Source organism: Orycteropus afer, unplaced genomic scaffold, assembly GCF_000298275.1.
Source record: "Orycteropus afer afer isolate SDZICR_OR568_19922 unplaced genomic scaffold, OryAfe1.0 scaffold00147, whole genome shotgun sequence".
Lineage (NCBI taxonomy): Eukaryota > Metazoa > Chordata > Mammalia > Tubulidentata > Orycteropodidae > Orycteropus > Orycteropus afer.
In genome coordinates, this window is record NW_006921734.1 from 143,322 (window position 1) to 162,829 (window position 19,508).

General features: G+C 41.0%; 1 protein-coding gene across 1 annotated transcript in view; it reads left to right on the plus strand.

Annotated features, from left to right (window-relative positions):
• The first annotated feature begins 3,589 nt into the window (after positions 1-3,589).
• Positions 3,590-19,508, plus strand: part of SLC35F2 (solute carrier family 35 member F2) — a 92,097-nt gene continuing 76,178 nt past the window's right edge. Inside the window, exon 1 of the mRNA XM_007945985.1 lies at positions 3,590-3,699. Within this exon, the coding sequence (XP_007944176.1) occupies positions 3,590-3,699 (110 nt within the window). The remainder of the gene's footprint in view (positions 3,700-19,508) is intronic.

Genomic DNA, 19,508 nt, shown 5'->3' on the forward strand with positions numbered 1-19,508 from the left:
CATTGTTGCAGCCACTGTGTCAATCCATCTTGTCTTTTCCACTGACCCTCTGCGTTACCAAGCATGATGTCCTTTCCCAGGAACTTGTCCCTTCTGATAGCATGTTCAAAGTAGTGAGACTAAGTGTCACCATCCTTGCTTCTAAGGAACATTCTGGCTGTGCTTCCAAGACAGATTTGTTTTTTCTTCTGGCAGACCATGGTATATATAACATTATTCGTCAAAACCATAATTCAAATGCATCTGGTCTTCTTTGGTCTTCCTTATTTGTTGTCTAGCCTTCCCATGCATATGAAATGGTAAATTTTTTCTAGGGAGGAGTAAACAAGACTAGAAAAAACTGGTTATGGGGAAATGAGATGAAAGAGTGGTTTGATCAGATAATAGATCAGAGATTATTTCACCCTGAGGTCAGTTTATTCTATGGAAAGCCTAGTAAGAAAAGTGGGTCAAAGCTTATGGTTTAGGAGTAGAAGAGAAAGTAACCAAAGTTAGAAATAGCAAGCATTTTGTTCCCATTGATTAGTGGAGACAAGCATTTCAGCAAATCATTTAACAGGCCAAGAATGGGAATGGAGGGTCTGTGCTAGCCTAGTCATTGGTTAAAAAAAAGGGGGGGGGCATCTTGTGATAAAACTGCTCCCCCATCAGTGTCAAGTAAGTCCATATGGGGGATGATGTTTCTTTGCAGTAAGCAGTTTCTGGAACACAAAAGTGTGGAGAAATTTCTTAGCCATCACTGTTTTCCATGAAGTACAAGGTTCAGGTAAAATCCAGCATTGTCAATATGCAGGCATTAATGGGTTATTTTCTTTTATTAAAAGTGGAATCATATCAAATGTGCTTTTCTGCATTTTACTTTTTTCACTCCTGGAGAAAATCCCTCCAAAGTTATGTCATAGTGCTCTTCCATTCCGTTTAATGGTGTCATAGGAGCTCTGGTAGCATAGTGCCTAAGGCACTTGACTGCTAACCAGAAGGCTGGCGGTTCAAACCCACCAGCCACTCCTCCGAAGGAATATGGGGCAATCTACTTCTGTAATGATACTTCCTTGGCAACCCAAGGAGGGGTTGCTATGAGTCGGGTCCCACTCGACGGCACATAACAACAACGTTTCATGATGTGGTTGTGCTGTAATATTCAATTAGTCCTCTGTAGATGACCATGCACTTAACTATTAAATAATTAAAACTCAAATAAATGAAAGTATATAGGGTTTATTCCAGCAGTTATTCTGCATGCATAAAAAACCAAATGGCTCAATGCAGGCTAGTTACAATGAGGCTTAAAGAGAAAGGGAGGAAACAGTAAAAATTAATCATTGTTGTTTGCCATCGAGTCGGCCCCAACTCATAGCGACCCCTCCTTGGGTTTCCAAGGCAGTATCACTATGGAAGTAGGATTGCCCAACCTTCACTTCCAAGGAGTGGCTGGTGGGTTTGAACCGCCAGCCTTCTGGTGAGCAGTCAAGTGCCTTAGGCACTATGCTACCAGAGCTCCTACCAGAGCTCATTAGCTAGTCACAATATAAGGAGCTCTGGTGGTCTAGTGGATAAGGCATTTGGCTGCTAACCCGAAGCCTTGGAAACCCAATGGCGGTCGCTATGTGTTGGAATTGACTCTGTGACAGTGAGTTTGGTTTTTTTTTTTTTCATTCAATCACAACATGATTGAATGAAATCATGCCCTCTTCTGAAACCAGCTGACATCAGGTTAGTAGGTGATTTCTGAGGACTTCATTATTTTAAAGCTAAATTCTTTGCACAATATAAACTTTAAACCTTCATGGTTATCACAGAGGGAGTCTGAAATTTTATAATTACCTGCTCTGGTGGTGCAGTGGTTAAAGCATGAGGCTGCTAACCAAAAGATCTGCGGTTCCAACCCACCAGCCCCATGTGGGAGCAAGATGAGACATACTACTTTCCGAAGATTTACAACCTTGGAAACCCCATGGGGCAATTCTACTGTCCTAAGGGGTCACTGGGAGCTCTGGTAGTGTAGTGCCTAAGGCACTTGACTACCAACCAGAAGGCTGGTGTTTCAAACCCTCCAGCCACTCCTGGAAGGAAGATTGGGCAATCTACTTCTGTAGTGATACCACCTGTGAAACCCAAGGAGGGGTCGCTATGAGTTGGGTCCAAGTCGATGGCACATAATAACAACAGCAAAATAGGGTTACTATGAGTTTCGATGGCAGTAAGTTTTTGGGTAACCACATTATCTCATTTTCTCTGTTCTTGGATGCATCTCACCTTGGTCAGTGATCTTTGTGAATGTTCCTATATACTTAGAGGAATCGGTTAATTCCTTTTCCTAATTTTCTTTTAATATCATTTATTGTTGTTGTTGTTATGTGCCGACGAGTCAGACCCGACTCATAGTGACCCCTCCTTGGGTTTCCGAGGCAGTATCACTACGGAAGTAGATTGCCCAACCTTTGTTCCAGGAGTGCTAGTGGGTTTGAACCACCAACCTTCTGGTTAGCCGTGGAAAAAATAAATCATTTCATTTAAATCTGGGGTTCCTGATTTAAATCTGGGGTTCCTGTATTACTAAATATGGGGCTACTGAAGCTACATTTTATTTTAAACCTTCTGTTCTTAGAATTTTCTCACCTGTCAACTTGTTTGCATTTTCCTGTTTCTTTAATTCTGTTTATTTTGCTCTCCCGCATTCCAGGCAAGGAGGTGACTAGGAAAATAAAGGTCTCACAACTTTTCTTTTGTCTTCCTGATCTCCGCCTTTCCGGAAGTACAGGATTAATCCTACCCACCGTCCTTCTAAATCAGTAGGAATCACGAACTTTCCGACTCCAATTCTTAGTCCCTGCTTGGCCTGTGGAAACATCGAAAGGCGTGGCCCAAGACATTCAGTCTGAGCACCACCACCTCCTCCCCTTCGCTGGTATGGTGGAGACAACTCTCAGTACTGAAAGGCAACACGACAATACATCCGACAGGAAGGACACGCACTTCTCTCCATGCTACAAAGAATGTTTCCAAGATCCTTTTAGGATCTTAATGTTTTGCGAGGAAAAGAACAGACCTAAACCGTCTTCAGATTTTTTTTTTTTTTTTAAATATGCGATCTGTTTTTTTTCTTCACAAATCAGAGGGAGAAAGAGTGGGAGATTAAGGGGAGGAGTCAACCGGCCCTCTGCAGTCAGCAAAGTTCAAGTAGTTCGTAATTTACTGCTATTAGGTTAGGACATCCTGGGAATTAATCCTGATAATTGATTAATCCCTATCAGCTCATTTGCTGATTTTAAATAAGGACCCATAAAAACCTGAAATAAGTATTGGGTGCCACCCAACTAAGAAACCCGCCTGCCAAGGGGGAAAAAAAGTGTCCTTGTTTTTCTGTAATCAGGTTGTAATCTGCAAATGTATTGTCTGGCCCCTCCGGCTTGACTGTTAATGATTTGAGGCAGGAGGAGCCCAGCAGAGGAACCGGTAGGCCTTGATCCAGCAAGAGAGCGAGGGAGCCGAGCCCCCGCCGGCCGTACAGGCGCCGCCTTCCGTCTTCCGGGCCCCGGGATTTAGGGGTGGTGGTGGTTTTACGCACCGGAGCGGAGCTGGGGCCCCCATGGAGGCCACCTCGCCGGAGGGGCCCGGCGCCCCGCAGCCCCATGAGCGGCGAGCGGCAGGAGCTTTCGCTAGCCTCCTGCGCAGCATAAAAGGCAAACTCTTCACCTGGTGAGTGGAAGGAGCGCGTAGCAGCCCTGCGAGGCGGCGGGAACCGGCATCCAGAGCCTGGGCGCTACCGGTTGGCGATCTGTTTCACACGTGTCTGCGGAGCACACGCCGCTGGAGCGGCGCGGCGGCGGGAGGAGGGAGGCAAAGGTGGCGGCTGCACGGACTTTGGTGCAGGTTCAGGCTGCTGAACAGGGATGTTGCGCTTCACCTGGCTTCTTGCTGGGAAAGTGCCAGGGGCTGGAGGTCCCGTTCGTCCTTCTCTCGCTTTTAGAAATCCTGGGAATGTGTTTTAGGGATTTTTTTTTTTTTTTTGGGGGGGGGGAATTTGCCCAGTTGGCATTGTTGGGTCAGTCCCCAATGCCACTCGGCCACTCGGGAGGGGAGGAAGCACAGTCCCCAGGGATGCTGTGAAGGAGGGGTACGCACCCTTGGGTTTGACAGGTGGGTGAGCTCCACTTCCCGGTGCCAGCGCCTGCATTCCTTCTGCTGCTGAGCCTGTCAGACGGCGCTGGCTGAACCTTCACTAACAGATGAGTTCACCCAAGTGAGAAATCTGGGTTAAGTTTTATGCTGCCGGTGGAGGGAGTTTAGGGCCTGCTTCCTTCCTCAGCGTGAGCTGGCATTGAGAGGCGACTTAGTCACCTCTGGGGCTCACGTCCAGTCCTCCCTGTCTCTTGTGTCACTATGCTCAGTGGAAAGTAAGAAGAGATATGCTTAAGGGGTAAGTAGAAAATCTGGAACCGGGGAAGAATTTCTGTGATTACTGGGAAATTTGCATTCTAGGATCACAGATAAGTGAGGACCTAAAATAATGAATCCAACCCAAACCCACTGCTGTGGAGTTGATTCCGACTCAGCGGTTCTAAAGGACAGAGTAGAACAGCTTCATAGGGTTTCCAAGGCTGTAAATCTTTACGGAAGCAGATTGCCATATCTTACTCTGTGGTGAGCTGCCGAAGTTTCTTTTAGCAGCCTAGCCATTTTAACCACTGTGCCACCAGGGCTCCTTAAAATAATGAAAGCCAAAATTTATTGGACATTTACTCTGTGTCAGGCACCATACTTAGCAATTTATATGGATAATCTCATCAAACCCCACCTTTTTATGAGGTAGGCACTTAGACACTCCACAGATGGAGAAAAAAGGCAGGCTAAGCAATTTGCCTAAGGTCACAAAGTGACCTGCAAAGCGTGACCCCTGCTTGCCTTAGTCTAAACTGCAGCTTAACCACTCCTAGCCACTGGCACATCATCAAACAGGCTTTGATTTCTTTCTTTCAGACTACAAAGTATATTCCCTTTTCAAGACTGAAAGAGATGTCCTGAAAAGCTATACCATTTTCAAAACTACATCGATATAAATGTATCAATATATCAATATGAATATATAAATAAGTATAATTTTAAGTAGATGCATATGTTAAAGGGGAAAGTTAGCCAAAAATTGCCTTGTACTATCCAGTTGTGTATGTCCTGATAAATTTAATTGCAAGTTTTCAGCTGGGAGGCAGTATAGTGTAATTGCTAAGGAAACAGATTCTGCACTCAAATCCTGGCTGTGCCACTTACCAGCTGAGCGGCTTTGGGCAAGCCACTAAGTTTTCTGTGCTCCGTTTTCTTATTCGTAAAATGGAGATCATAACTGTAGGTTGTTGTGATAAATAATTGGGCGATTGTTGTGACAAATAAGTGGGTGAATATACAAGAATGGACAGATAGAACTGGCTCATGGCAGGGCTCTGTACTGGGTGTCGGGAAGATGTGGTGATTGCTCTGGGAGATGCAAGAGACCCTGAAGGTGGGGCAGAGGAAACAACCATTACCAGTTTAGCAAGATGTAGCAAGGATTAGTGATGACTTTTTTTTTTTTTTTTTTGCCTGCTTTTTAAAAATTTTCAAAGTTCTGGTTCATTTTAGTCAGGAGTGTCTTATAGCCTCCTAAATATGAGATTTCTTCTGCCTTGGATCATACTTTTTTGTACTTCCCTTACTGCTTTTCTTTTAGGTGTCCCTGGGTGGGACAGTGGTTAAAACATTCAGCTGGTAATAAAAATCACCAGCTGCTCTGCAGGAAATAGATAAGGCAGTCTACTTCTGTAAAGATTTGCTGCCTTGGAAACCCTATGGGGCAATTCTACTCTGTCCTACAGGGTTGCTATGAGTTGGAATCCACAGATGGCAGTGGGTATGGTTTTGGTTTTTGGGTGGCACAAACAGCTAAGCACGTCACTACTTATTGAAAGGTTGGCAGTATGTACCCACTCAGTGGTGCCATAGTAGAAAGACCTGGCAATCTCTCTCCAAAAGGTCACAGCCTGGAAAACCCTATGAGGCACAATCTACTGTGCACACACACAGTTGCCATGAGTCGGAATCAACTCAGTGATAACTGGCTTGTTCTTTTGGTTTTTAGAGCTTTTTTTTTTAGGAGCTCTGGTAGCTTAGTGCCTAAGGCACTTGACTACTAACCAGAAGGCTGGCGGTTCAAACCCACCAGCCACTCCTCGGAAGGAAGATGGGGCAATCTACTTCTGTAATGAGACTGCCTCGGAAACCCAAGGAGGGGTCGCTATGAGTTGGGTCCGACTCCACAGCACGTAACAACAACCATGGCTTTGAACCAGTTCAAACCTGTTCAGTCATGGCTAATGCAGAAAATTGGAACAGATGTGAATTTGTAAAATGTGGATGTATTGGAACAGGAACAGTTGAGGGCTGAAGCCCTGGAATGGGAGACTCAGAAGAGGTATAGTGAGCTGTTTTAGGAGCCTGATGTGTGCAGTTGGATTATTGCCAGGGCTGTGGAGAGAAAGACACATTCAGAGTGGTCACCACCATCTTTGAGCCAGCCACAGTTTCCCCTCTGCTGGGCAAGAGATCTGGTTGCTATGCAACACACACACACACACACACACACACAGGGCATCGACCTGTCATTTTTCCCATTCTGGTTAGTGTTCCGGTACATCCACATTTTACAAATTCAAGTTCATTACAGGTTCACTTCATAGGCCTTGAATGAATCAGAAAGAACTGATTCAAAGTCTTGGTATTTACTTTCTTCGTGTGTGATAGCTATTTGTGGGCTTTGTATATTCTTGATGAACTGAGCTCCTTAACCGTAGGAACCATAGTTTTCTTTCTTCCCCCCTCATTTTTGTATCTGCTGTAGCACTTAGCACACGAATGAGTGAATGAGTATGATGCCCTGCCTCTGCATGATTCCTTTTATTGATCTTTGTTGGAAGATTGTGGGGTGGAGCCCTTTTGGTTGGTTGGGCCCTTTCATTCAATAAAGTTTTCAATTCCACTTCTGGTAGTTGTCCAGGCACTTGGATCCTGGTTTGCAGTTTCTCCCTATCTGACCCAGCAACTAGAAAAGTGCAGTTTACCAGATAGTCAGTATTCCTTGTAGTTAATATTTTGAACTCTCAGTATTAAAACTCATCTCCCAAGTTTTAGTTTAGGTCTCTGACTCCCCAGCCTTGGCCCGGGAACCATGGAGTATGGTGATTGGATGTTATCACCATATAGAAGAGGATGCAAAGGGATAGTTTGTAACCACACAGCTCTTTTCTTTTTTACCAGAAAGGAGCAAGATTAGCCTTTTGGCAACTGAATACTAAATACAGGAGGAAAGTTTAGGGCCTAGAACTGGTTCTCTTTCCATTATGAGAGGAACAAAATATATTCTAGGAAATCTTAACTTTTTTTTTTTTAATTTTATTTTGATTTGGGTGAAGATTTACAGAGCAAATTCACTTTAGGTAATCTTAACTTTTGATACACCTACCTCCCTTAGGGTACAAACAGATTTTCCCTATGATTGGTAATACCAGATCAGTCATTCAGTACAAGTTTACTAAGCACTTACTGTGTGCCAAGTAGATATGATAATGAGTGTCATCTATTCCCAAGTGGACTCTGCTCATAATTTTGACTCTTGCAGTTTATTGCTAACAACTCGAGTGACAGATACTGTAATAGGAGGTCATGGGTTTCTAGGAGTACCTGAGGATATTTAATTGTATACCAGCAAGTATTTACAGTCTAACAAATACATTCTAATTTAATTCATACATTAAAAATGCATATTTCTTATAATAACCATTAAATTTATATCCCCAGTATAAAGCTTTGATGATTATTTCATATATTTATATATTTTCCTCATTGAATAGATGGTAGGCTTTTTGAGGACATTGATTTTATCATATTCTCTTGATAGCACAATGCTGTACATGTCTTCATTCATTCATTCATTCACCAAACCTTGAGCATCTATAAAGTGAATAGGATTTAATTCTTGACCTCAAGAAACCTGATAATCATTTTATAGTAAGAAGTTATGATAAGTACTGTAGAAATGAGTACAAAGTACAGTAATGGTATAAAGAAGGACAGAGATCAAATGTATCGGGTTAGGAGAGCTTGAGAAAGATGACTGGGGTCTTGATGCAAGAATTTTCTATGTGAATCAGGCAAGGAAGGGCTGTCTGCCCAGGCTTGGAGGTTATGATTGTTATGATTCCAAAAATTTGTATTGAAATCCTAATCTTATACCTGGGGATGTAGCCCCATTTTGGAATAGCGTTTTCTTTGTTATGTTAATGAAGCCATATCAGTGTAGGGTGTGTCTTAAGCCTAATGATTTTTGAAATACAAAAAGAGCAGGTTAGGCACAGAGAGAAGTAAGCACAAATAGTACACAGAGATGCCACATGGCCACAAGGGACAAAGGAAGGCTGGGTCACAGAAGCTGAGAAAAGTTTTTCCTGAGCTAACAGTGCAGAGGGAGAGAGAATCTTGCACCTAGAATTGATGTCCTGAATTTGAACTTCTAGCCTTCTAAACTAAACTGTGAGAAAAGAAATTTCTGTTCTTTAAAACCACCTACTTGTGATATTTCTGTTATAGCAGCACTAGCAAACATGGCCTTGAGTAGTAGGCACTCAATAAATGTGCACTCCTTTTTGTTGTCTGGCCTAGGGCCTGGCTCTTTGTTTCTTCCTTTCAGCTCAGATTCCTCCTTTCAAGGAGTAAGGCCCAGAAATTGTTGGAGGAGTCATTTAATTGTGCTTAATTGTATAGTCTTCATTGAACCTATTCATTGAAGCACATCTATTGTGTGCTTATTGTGTGTACAACACAAGTCCTGCACTGCTAGGTAGTTGTTATGGATGAATTGTGTCCTCTAAAAATATGTGTTGAACTCCTGGCCTTTGTACCTATGGATGAGATCCGGTTTGGAAATAGGGTTTTTGTTTTGTTGTATTAATGAAATTATGGCAGTGTAGGATGGATCCAAAACCTAATAACTTCTGAGTTACAGAAAGACCAGGATAGACATAGTGATACAAACAGGGGAAGTAAAGGTATGCCAAAGATTGCTGGCAGATACCAGAACTAGGAGAGAGTCTCACAGAAGGAATCAACATGACTGAGACCCTAATTTGGACCTTTAGCGTTCAGAACTGTGAGAAAATAAATTTCTTTAGTCAGCTGTTGGTTCTTGTTGTTGGCATTGAGTCAGTCCAACTCATAGTGACTTTGTGTACAACAAAATGAAATACTGCCCAGTTCTGTGCTGTCCTCACAATCGTTGCTATCTTTGAGCCCATTGTTGTAGCCACCATGTCAATCCATCTAATTGAGGGTCTACCTATATTTTGCTGACCCTCTACGTCACCAAGCATGATGTCCTTCTCTAGGGACTGATGCCTCCTGATAACATGTCCAAAGCATGTAAGACAAAGTCTCACCATCCTGGCTTCTAAGGAGCATTCTGGCTTTACTTCTTCCAAGACGGATTTGTTCGTTCTTCTGGCAGTCCATAGTATATTAAGGATTCTTCTCCAACACCATAATTCAGATGCATCAATTCTTCAATCTTCCTTATTCATTGTCCAGCTTTTGCACTTGTATGAGGCCATTGAAACTACGATGGCTAGGGTCAGGCATACCTTAATCCTCAAAGTGGCGTTTTTGCTTTTAACAGCTTTTGCAGAAGATTTGCCCAATGCTATACATTGTTTCTTGACTGCTGCTTCCATGGGGGTTGATTGTGGCTCCAACTGAAATGAAATTCTTTGTAACTTCACTATTTTCCTCATTTATCACAATGTTGCTTACTGGTCTAGTTGTGAGGAATTTTGCTTTTTTTATGTTGAGGTGTAATCCATACTGAAGGCTGTAGTCTTTGATCTTCATCAGAAAGTGCTTCAAGTCTTCTTCACTTTCAGCAAGCAAGGCTGTGTCATCTGCATGCAGTAGGTTGTTAATGAGTCTTCCTGCAGTATGATGCCATGTTCTTCTTCATATAGTCTAGCTTCTCAGATTATTTGTTCAGCATGAATAACTTATTCACAGACTGAATTAGTATGGTGAAAGGATACATCCCTGATGCACACGTGTCCTGATTTTAAGCCATGCAGTAACCTCTTGTTTTGTTCGAAGGACTGCTTCTTGGTCTATGTACAGGTTCCACTTGAGCACAATTAATTATTGTGTAATTTCCATTCTTTGCAATCTTATACATAATTTGTCATGGTCCACACAGTCAAATGACTGTACATAGTCAATAAAACACAAGTAAACATCTTTCTGGTATTCTTTGCCTTCAGCAATGATATACCTCATTCCATGTCCTCTTAATTTGTCTTAAATTTCCATCTATTCCCTGTCGATGTACTCTTGCAACTGCTTTTGAATTATCTTCAGCAAAACTTTACTTATGTGATATTAATGATATTGTTTGATAATTTCTGCATGCTGTTGGATCACCTTTCTTTGGAATGGACTTGTATATGGATCTCTTCCAGTCAGTTGGCCAGGTAGCTGTCTTCCAAATTTCTTGACATAGATGAGACTGCTTTCAGCATTGCATCCATGTGTTGAAACATCTCAATTGGTATTCTGTCAGTCCTGGATCTGTAGTTTCCACCTGTGTTTTCTGTGCATCTTGGACTTCTTCCTTCAGTATCATTGGTTCTTGATTGTATGCTGCCTCCTGAAATGATTGAATGTCAAGCAATTCTTTTTTGTATAGTTACTCTGTATAGTCCTTCCATCTTCTTTTGATGCTTCCTGTGTCATTCATAATTTTGCCCATAGAATCCTTCACTATTGTAACTCGAGACTTGAATTTTTCTTTAGTTCTTTCAGCTTCAGAAATGCCTAGAATGTTCTCTTTTGGTTTTCTAACTTCAGGTCTTTGCACATTTCATTCTAATGCTTTTTCTTCTTGAGCTGCCCTTTGCAATCTTTTGTTTACCTCTTTTACTTCATCATTTCTTCCATTAGCTTTCTTGTCTTCTTTCTTGTCTTTTGTCTTTTGGTTTCTCCACGTATGATGTCTTTGATGTTATCCCACAACTTGTCTGGCCTTCGATCATTATTGTCCATTGTTTCAAATCTATTCTTGACATGGTCTCTAAATACAGATGGGATATACTCAAGGTCACTTTGGCTCCCTTGGATTTGTTTTAACTTTCTTTAGCTACTTGAACTTGCATATGAGCAATTGATGGTCTGTCTACAGTTGGCCTCTGGCCTTGTTCTGACTGATGGTATTGAGCTTCTTCATCAGCTCTTTCCAAAGATGTATTTGTGTCTTATGTATTCTATCTGGCAAGGTCTGCATATATACCCACTGCCATTGAGTTGATTAAGCCTCATAGTGACCCTTTAGGGCAGAGGAGAACTGCCTCATCTGGTTTCCAAGGCTATAAATCTTTATGGGAGCAGACTGCCTCATCTTTCTTTTGCAGAGTGACTGGTGCACTCAAAGTGCCAACTTTTTGGTTAGCAGCCAAATGCCTTAACTACTATGCCACCAGGGTTCCTTGTCCACATGTGTAGTCACTATTTATGTTGTTGGAAAGAGGTGTTTGCAATAAATAAATTGCTGTTCTTGTAAAATTCTATCATGTGATTTCTGGCATCCTTCTTTCACTAAGGCCATGTTTTCCAGCTACTGATCCTTCTTATTTGTTTCTAACTTTTTCATTCCAATCACCAGTAATTATAACTGTGTCTTGATTGCATGTTTGATCAATTTCACACTGCAAAAGTTGGTAAAAATCTGCAGTTTCTTCATCTTTGGCATTAGTGATTGGTGCATAAATTTGAATAATAGTTGTATTAAGTAGTCTTTCTTATAGGCATATGGATATTATCCTATCACTGACAGTATTGTACTTCAGGATAGATCTTGAAATGTTTTTGCCTATGAATGCCACATAATTTCTCTTCAATTTGTCATTAATGTTGTAGTAGACCATATGATTGATTTAAACTTGCCAATAGCAGTCCATTTCTGGTCCAACTCGATAGCACATAACAACAACAATGCTTAAGATATTGATCTTGAAGCATTTCATTTCATTTTTGACAACTTCCAATTTTCATAGATTCATACTTCATACACTCCATATTCCAATCATTAATAACTGTTTGCAGCTGTTTCTTCTCATTTTGAGTCATACCACTCTAGCAAATGAAGGTCCTGAAAGTTTTACTTCATCCATGTTATTAAGGTTGACTTTCCTTTGAGGAAGCAGCTCTTTTGTATGTTGAGTGCCTTCCAACCTGAGGGGCTCAATGTCTGGAATTATCTCAGATAATGTTCCACTGCTATCCATAAGATTTTTACTGGCCAGTTTTTTCAGAAGTAGATTGCCAGGTCCTCTTCTCAGTCTGCTTTAGTTTGGAAGCTCTGCTGAAACCTGTTCACCATACGTGACCCTGCAGGCTTTTGAAATACTGGTGGCATAGCTTCTAGCATCACAGCAACACACAAACCTCCACAGTAAGACAAACTGACAGACAAGTTTTGGTATTTCTGTTTGTGGTGTTTCTGTTACAACAGCACCGGGAAGCTAAGAAGGCTTTGGCTGTGTGGCATTGGCTGCTAACCAGCCACGTTGCAGAAGGAAGATGGGGCAATCTACTTCTGTGAAGATTTACAGCCTTGGAAACCCAGTGGGGTCACTATGAGTAGGAATCAAGTCTATGGCAATGAGTGGTTTTTTTTTTTTTTTTTTTTTTTTTAAAGGAAATGTAAGATAGTAGTCCTTCTGAAGGTTATTGTTCTATAATGTTGTTTAAGCCAAGATCTAAAGAGAGGGACTTTCTGTGGCATATGCAATGGAGGGCATTTGGGAATATTAGATCCTACCAAAGTCCATAAATTCTCTTCCCTCCCCCATTTATTTGTGAGGTTATTTTATTTATTTATTACTTTGTTAATATCTGCCTCTTCCCCTGGACCCCGGGAGTTGGAACCAGGTCTGGCTTGGATCACCATTGTATATTCTGCCTAGCACACAGCCTGCCTTGCAGCTGATACACAACAAATATTAGATGAATGAATGAGTAGAACTCTCATTCTAAATTATGTTGCATAAAAGATCTCCCCCACCCCCACCTCAGCACTGTATTATTATGACCCAGTTATGTAGTTTTGTTACCTAGTCCAGTGTTTCTCAACCTCAACACTTTTGACATTTTGGGCTGAATAATCCTTTGTTGTTGGGGGCTGTAGTGTGCATTGTAGGATGTTTAGCGGCATCCTTGGCTTTTACCTACTAGATGCCAGTAGCAACCCCCTTCCCTAGTTGTGAAAATCAGAGTCTACAGACAATGCTAAATGTTCCATGGGTGCAAAATCACACCTGGTTGAGAACTGATGATCTAGCCTATCATTTCCAGCTGCTGGAGGTCTCAACCTGCATGGCCATCCAGTGATGGAAATCCAGATTGTTTCCAACTTCAGGCCTCTACAAACAACACTGTGCTGTGGTTCTCAGTCTCTCCAGATGAATTTCAAGAGTAAAAGGGATGAAACTCAGGGTAGAGGAAACAAGCTTCCCAGAACCATGTTGATTGGTATTGTTTGGTGCCCCTCCATTGAGCTATTCCTGTGATCAGGGTTTTATTTTCAGCTGCACTGGAAGGAGTCTTGGGAGGAGGCAGTCAGTCTCCTTAGGTTGTAGCCCTTTAGCCCCAGGGTGAGTAGAGGAGTGATTGCTGGATGGACAGCCACAACCTGTTTTTTATTATTCTCCCAACACTGCAGGGACTTGTTTAAGGGACAGGCAATAATGCCTTAACACAACATAGGGGAGACAAGAGTAGAATTAAAATTTTTTTTCTCCACTACGCCCTGCAGTGGGTCCTAGGCTGCAGTCCCCACTTCTTCTAGACCAGTACTAAAAACCTTTGGGTTATTCCTGCTTCTCTTTGCTTCTTTCTTCAGGTTGATTTGGAGGTAGAGAAGATGACCACCAGTGTTTATTTCTCATTTGACAGCAACTCCAGAATATTTCTGGAGTTCAGCCCTTCTCTTCTCCAATTCCTATTGTCACTTCAGTTCAGGCCTCTATAACTTGGACTCTTTTTTAATATAAGTCTCTATTGTGATTTGGATATCTCACTTGGACTCTTGTAATAGTTTCCAGCCTGGTGCCTTCCTTCCCTAAATCATCTTGTTGCACAGGAACCAGAGTACTGCCGAAGAAAACTAAAAGGTAGCAGTAAAACCAAAACCAAACCTGTTGCTCTTAAGTTGATTCCTACCCATAGAAACCCTATAGGGCAGAGTAGATTTGCCACATAGTGTCCAAGGCTGTCATCTTTATGGCAACATATTGCTTCATCTTTCTCTCATGGAGCGGTTGGTGAGTTCAAACCCCTGACCTTTCAGTTAGCAGGCGACAGCTTAGCTACTGCTCCACTAGGGTTCATCAAGGTAGCAATAGCTATCACTGGATGAGAATTCACTATGCAACAGGTTTCCATCCTACTTACGTTTTCATCAGTCTTTAAAAAATCCTGTAAGTTTGGTATTTTAGTCCTATTTGATAGAGAGCAGGTGAGAGGCGGATGATAGGAGTTGATCTAGGTGGGCCTCCAGCACCCACCAGGCTATGTTGCTTTTGCTTGTTTTATAGTTGGACTTTTATGCAGTGTTGTTTGGAAAAAGAGTTCTGCAGCTAAAATAAGTCTGAAAGCCACTGACTCCTGAATAGAGGCTAAGTTTCTTGACATGAACTACAAGGCCCTCTATCACTGGCCTACTTCTCTTATCAGGCTCATCAACCTGAATGCCCATTTCACTTACATGCTGTGGTTCCCTTGGTTCCCTTGCACACACCATGGTCTGCACCTCTGCTCCTGTGTGTGGAATGCTTTTGCCATCCATCCTCTTCTCATGACTCATTTCTGCTTAAGACTTTTGTAGATAGCACCAACCCAGGAAGGCTTTTTCCCTGACTCCCTTGGGTATCTCTACTCTATACCTTTAGGGTACCATCCCACCACACCTATTGTCATTGAGTGAATTCTGACTCAACAACCCTATAGCCTAGAGTAGGACTGCTCCATAGGGTTTTCAAGGCTGTAATCTATACAGAGGCAGACTTCCACATGTATCTCCATTGGAGTGGCTGATGTATTTGAACTACTAACCTTTTGGTTAGCATCTGAGTGCTTAACCACTGTGCCACCAGGGCTCCTTTATTCATCTTTGAAGTCCCTGCCATACCATTGTGTGTGGCACAGAACTGAAATAGTAATAGTTTTCCCATTTTAGGGATAGATTTGATTTCTAGGAACAGTAAAAGCCTATTTACAATCAAATTTAGTAAATAAAATGCGGGATTTAGGACTGTAAGGTAATGAAAGTAATGGTATTTCTGAAGAGCTCTCATAGATGTTCTAATCAGTAGCTGCATGTGTGGAAGAAGCCAGTTGCTTCCCAGAGTTACTTTTTGTGTATATAATTTTGGTTAGTTTATTCAAAAGCTATATAAACTTTCTTGTATTGTTATTTACAGATCATCAGAGAAAAGTATTTCATATAGGTGAATTTTCTAGATAGCTGAAAACATACTCTTTTAAGCCTTATAATTTACTTTAGAATCCAATTGAATGAAACTATTTATGTAACGGATTACTTTTGTTAATCTACTTACTCATACTTTTTGGCAGCAATTCTTCAACATTTAACTGGTTTGTACTGAACAACTCTAGGGTAGGCCAATTCATTTAATTGCTCAGTAGGTCCATTTGCAACTATCCTGGAGATTGTGCCATGAAAAAATAAAATACGTTATATAGAGAAAACCCAATCAGTCCATAAAAATGAAATTTAGATTAATCCAGAAAAAGGAAAACAAAAAAAATGTAGGTGAATGCAGGAATAAGTATATTAAGTATAATAAGCTCACATAAATAAGTACTGATGCCTCCAACTAACAACTCCTAACTAAATCAGATATAATTCATGGAACAAAGAAATTATAATACAGTTGTTTGATTAGTCTTTGATTGAGGTCTTAATAAGGATGATGGCTTAGGAGAGGGGAATAGGATTCTATTGGATAATTATATATAGAGAATCATAGTGATTGATTTCAGAAACTAGTTATCAAGGTTTTCAATTGTAATCACTGTAGCTTTCGGTGAGATCATAAAACATCACTGGTGAGTGTTTACATAGCTTTTACCAGATGTCTCAGGAGTGTGTGAAGACTGTTGGTGCCAGGATCTCATTTCTCTGAAACAACTTGTTAAACAAAAACCTTTTAAGGGGTCTAGGAAACTTTAGATAAAGCTGCCTCTAGACCCTTTCAGGAGTTCTGGTAGCATAGTGTCTAAGGCACTTGACTGCTAACCAGAAGGCTGGCGGTTGGCGGTTCAAACCCCTCGGCCACTCTTTGGAAGGAAGGTTGGGCAATCTACTTCCGTAGTGACACTGCCTCGAAAACCCAGGAAGGGGTCGGTATGGGTCCGACTTGACGGCATATAACAACAACAGACCCTTTCAGGCAATTCTCTTTACCACATCTTTGTCATGAAGAAATGTTTCTTTGGCCTACTTTATACAAAAGACACCTATGTCAAGATTCCCTTACTTAGAATGTATTTCTTTTACATCCTGGCTTGACTATAGAGCGAAATTACTTCTCAGTTTTTTATGCCTTCTAGCAATTAACACGGCTAGATAACAGAAGCTTGTAAGAGGAAATTTTAACTGCAGCTGAGCAAACAAGATTCCCAGAAAAGCAGAACCATTTAATTCAGCAAGAATTGAGTTAAACTCATTCATTCAGTTTTGATCAAAAAGGCTTTATGAATTTATCCTTTACAAATAATTATTTATAATTCTCATAATACATTTAAAAAATATATAAGACCATACTCCTTTTAATAAAATGCATTGAATCTGATACCACCTTTTGTTACATTTCATTTTTAATTTTTATTGTGATTTGGGTGAAAGTTTACACAGCAATTCATTTTCCATACAGCAGTTCATACACATTTTGTTTCATGACATTGATTGCAATCCCTGTAATGTAACATCTGTCTTCCCACTTCCTCCTTGTGGTTACCTTTTCCCTGTGTCCTTCTATCCTATGCATTCCTGCTCTCTGGCTAGCTCCCTGTGCAAATACTGCCCTTCTGATCTCCCACGGTTGGTCTAAGGAGTGTACCTACCTAGTGTAAATGTTTACCTTATATACCTGTCTATTATTTGGCTGGGAGCTCTGGTAGCGTAGTGCCTAGGGCACTTGACTGCTATCCAGAAGGCTGGCGGTTCAAACCCGCCAGCCACTCTTCAGAAGGAAGGTTGGGCAATCTACACTTCTGTAGTGATACTGCCTGGGAAACCCAAGGAGGCTCGCTATGAGTTGGGTCTGACTCGACGGCACATAACAACACACAACAATATTGTTTGGCTGGAAGTGGGGGTGGTGGCGTTGGGGGGGGGAGTGAGTTCAATTCCAGGCCAGATGGGTGACTAGTGACTAGAGGCCATAGTTTCGGGGTTGCATCCATTTCTATCGGACCAGTAAGATACCACCTCTTCTTGATTCAGAGTCATCTTTATGAACTTTAGTCATTCTGTTGAGTGGCAATAATATGCTTAGGGCCTATGGGAAGGAATTGTCTTTTTTCTTTTTTTTCCCCTGACTTGTTTCTCATGAGTGTCATGTGATTTTTTTTTTTTTTTTCTGTGTTACAGAGCATATGTCTGGAAAGCCAGCATTTTTAAAAATTATAACTTCTAACCTATTAAGAATATAGAAAAAACCCAGTTTATTTGAATTGGTTGTAGTGAAAGTATAAATAGGTCCTGAATAAAGGTTTGAATGATTTTCATTATAATAACTGATGAAAGCTTTTATGGATTCTGGGACCTTTATTTTGGATGGTTACAGAAGTATAGGTTAATTAAGGTCATTAGGTAAATGATTTGTCACCAAAATCTTGGTTATTGATGTTAACAAGGCAGATGTAGATTATGTAAAAACTGAAGCTAAAACCCAAAATATCTTTGTAGTAATTTCTTAAAAACCAGAGTATTTAAGGAACCAATTGCCTCAATTTCTTTAGCCTCGCAAGTACGTTATTGAGACCTTAAGACTGGGTGCAGTAGAGTTCACCACAAAAGTATGGGCAGCATTATTATTTTAGAAGAGTTTTGAATATATTTGGGGAGAAAAGGACATTTCCTAAGATTTTCAGTGGCATCAAGCAAGGGATAAAAATAACAACAATAACAATATTAAAAACCAATGCTGAGTGCTTACTTTGTATACCAAGAGCAGCCACACTGTTTCAGGAGCTCAGGGTGGATTAACTCATATACTCCTTATGATAACTTTCCTTTTATTTTTTATCTTTCCCACTACTTTTTATATATACATTAAAAATATATATAACATTTGCCAATTCAACAATTCTTCATGTTCAGTGACATGGATCATGTTGTGTTGTGTCACCACTGTTGTTGTTGTAGTCAGGTGCCGTCTAGTTGTCTCTGACTCCTAGCAACTTTATGTACAGCAGAACAAAACACTGCCCGTCCTGTGCCAGCCTCATGATCCTTGCTATACCTGAGCCCATCGATGCAGCCACTGTGTCAATCCATCTCGTTGAAGGCCTTCTCCTTTTTTGTCAACGCTACACTTTACCAAGAGTGATATCCCTCTCCAGGGAATCGTTTCTTCTGACAACATGACCAAAGTAGGTGAGACGAAGTCTGGCCATTCTCGCTTCCAAGAAGCCTTCTGGCTGCAGTTCTTCCATGATAGACTTGTTAGTTCTTTTAGCAGTCCGTGGTACTCTCAGCATTCTTTACCAATACAACAACTCAAAAGCATCAACTCTTCTTCGGTCTTCCTTATTCATTGTCTAGCTCTCACATGCACAAGAGGCAATTGAAAATACCATGGCTTGGGTTAGGCGCACCTTAGTCTTCAAGGAGACATCTTTGCTCTTCAGCATGTGAAAGAGGTCTTTTGCAACAGATTTGGGCAATGCAATATGTCATCTTGACTGCTGCTTCCATTGGTGTTGATTGTAGAACCAAGTAATAAGAAGTCCTTGACAACTTCAATCTTTTCTCTGTTTAACGTGATGCTGTTTATTGGTCCAGTTGTGAGGATTTTTTTTTCTTTATATTGAGGTATAATCCACACTGCAGACTGTATTCTTCAATCTTTGTCAGTAACTGCTTCAAGTTATCCTCACTTTCAGCAAGCAAAGTTGTGTCATCTGCTTAACTCAAGTTGTTAATGATTCTTCCTTCAATCCTGATGCCATGTTCTTCTTCATATAATCCAGCTTCTTGGATTATTTGCTCAGCATACAAGTTGAATAAGTATGGTGAAAGGAATTCTTTTTTTTTTTTCTTTTTTTTAATTTATTTGTTTTTATTTGGGTGAAGATTTACAGAGCAAATTCACTTTCCATACAGCAGTTCACATATACTTTGTCTCATGTCATTGACCACAGTT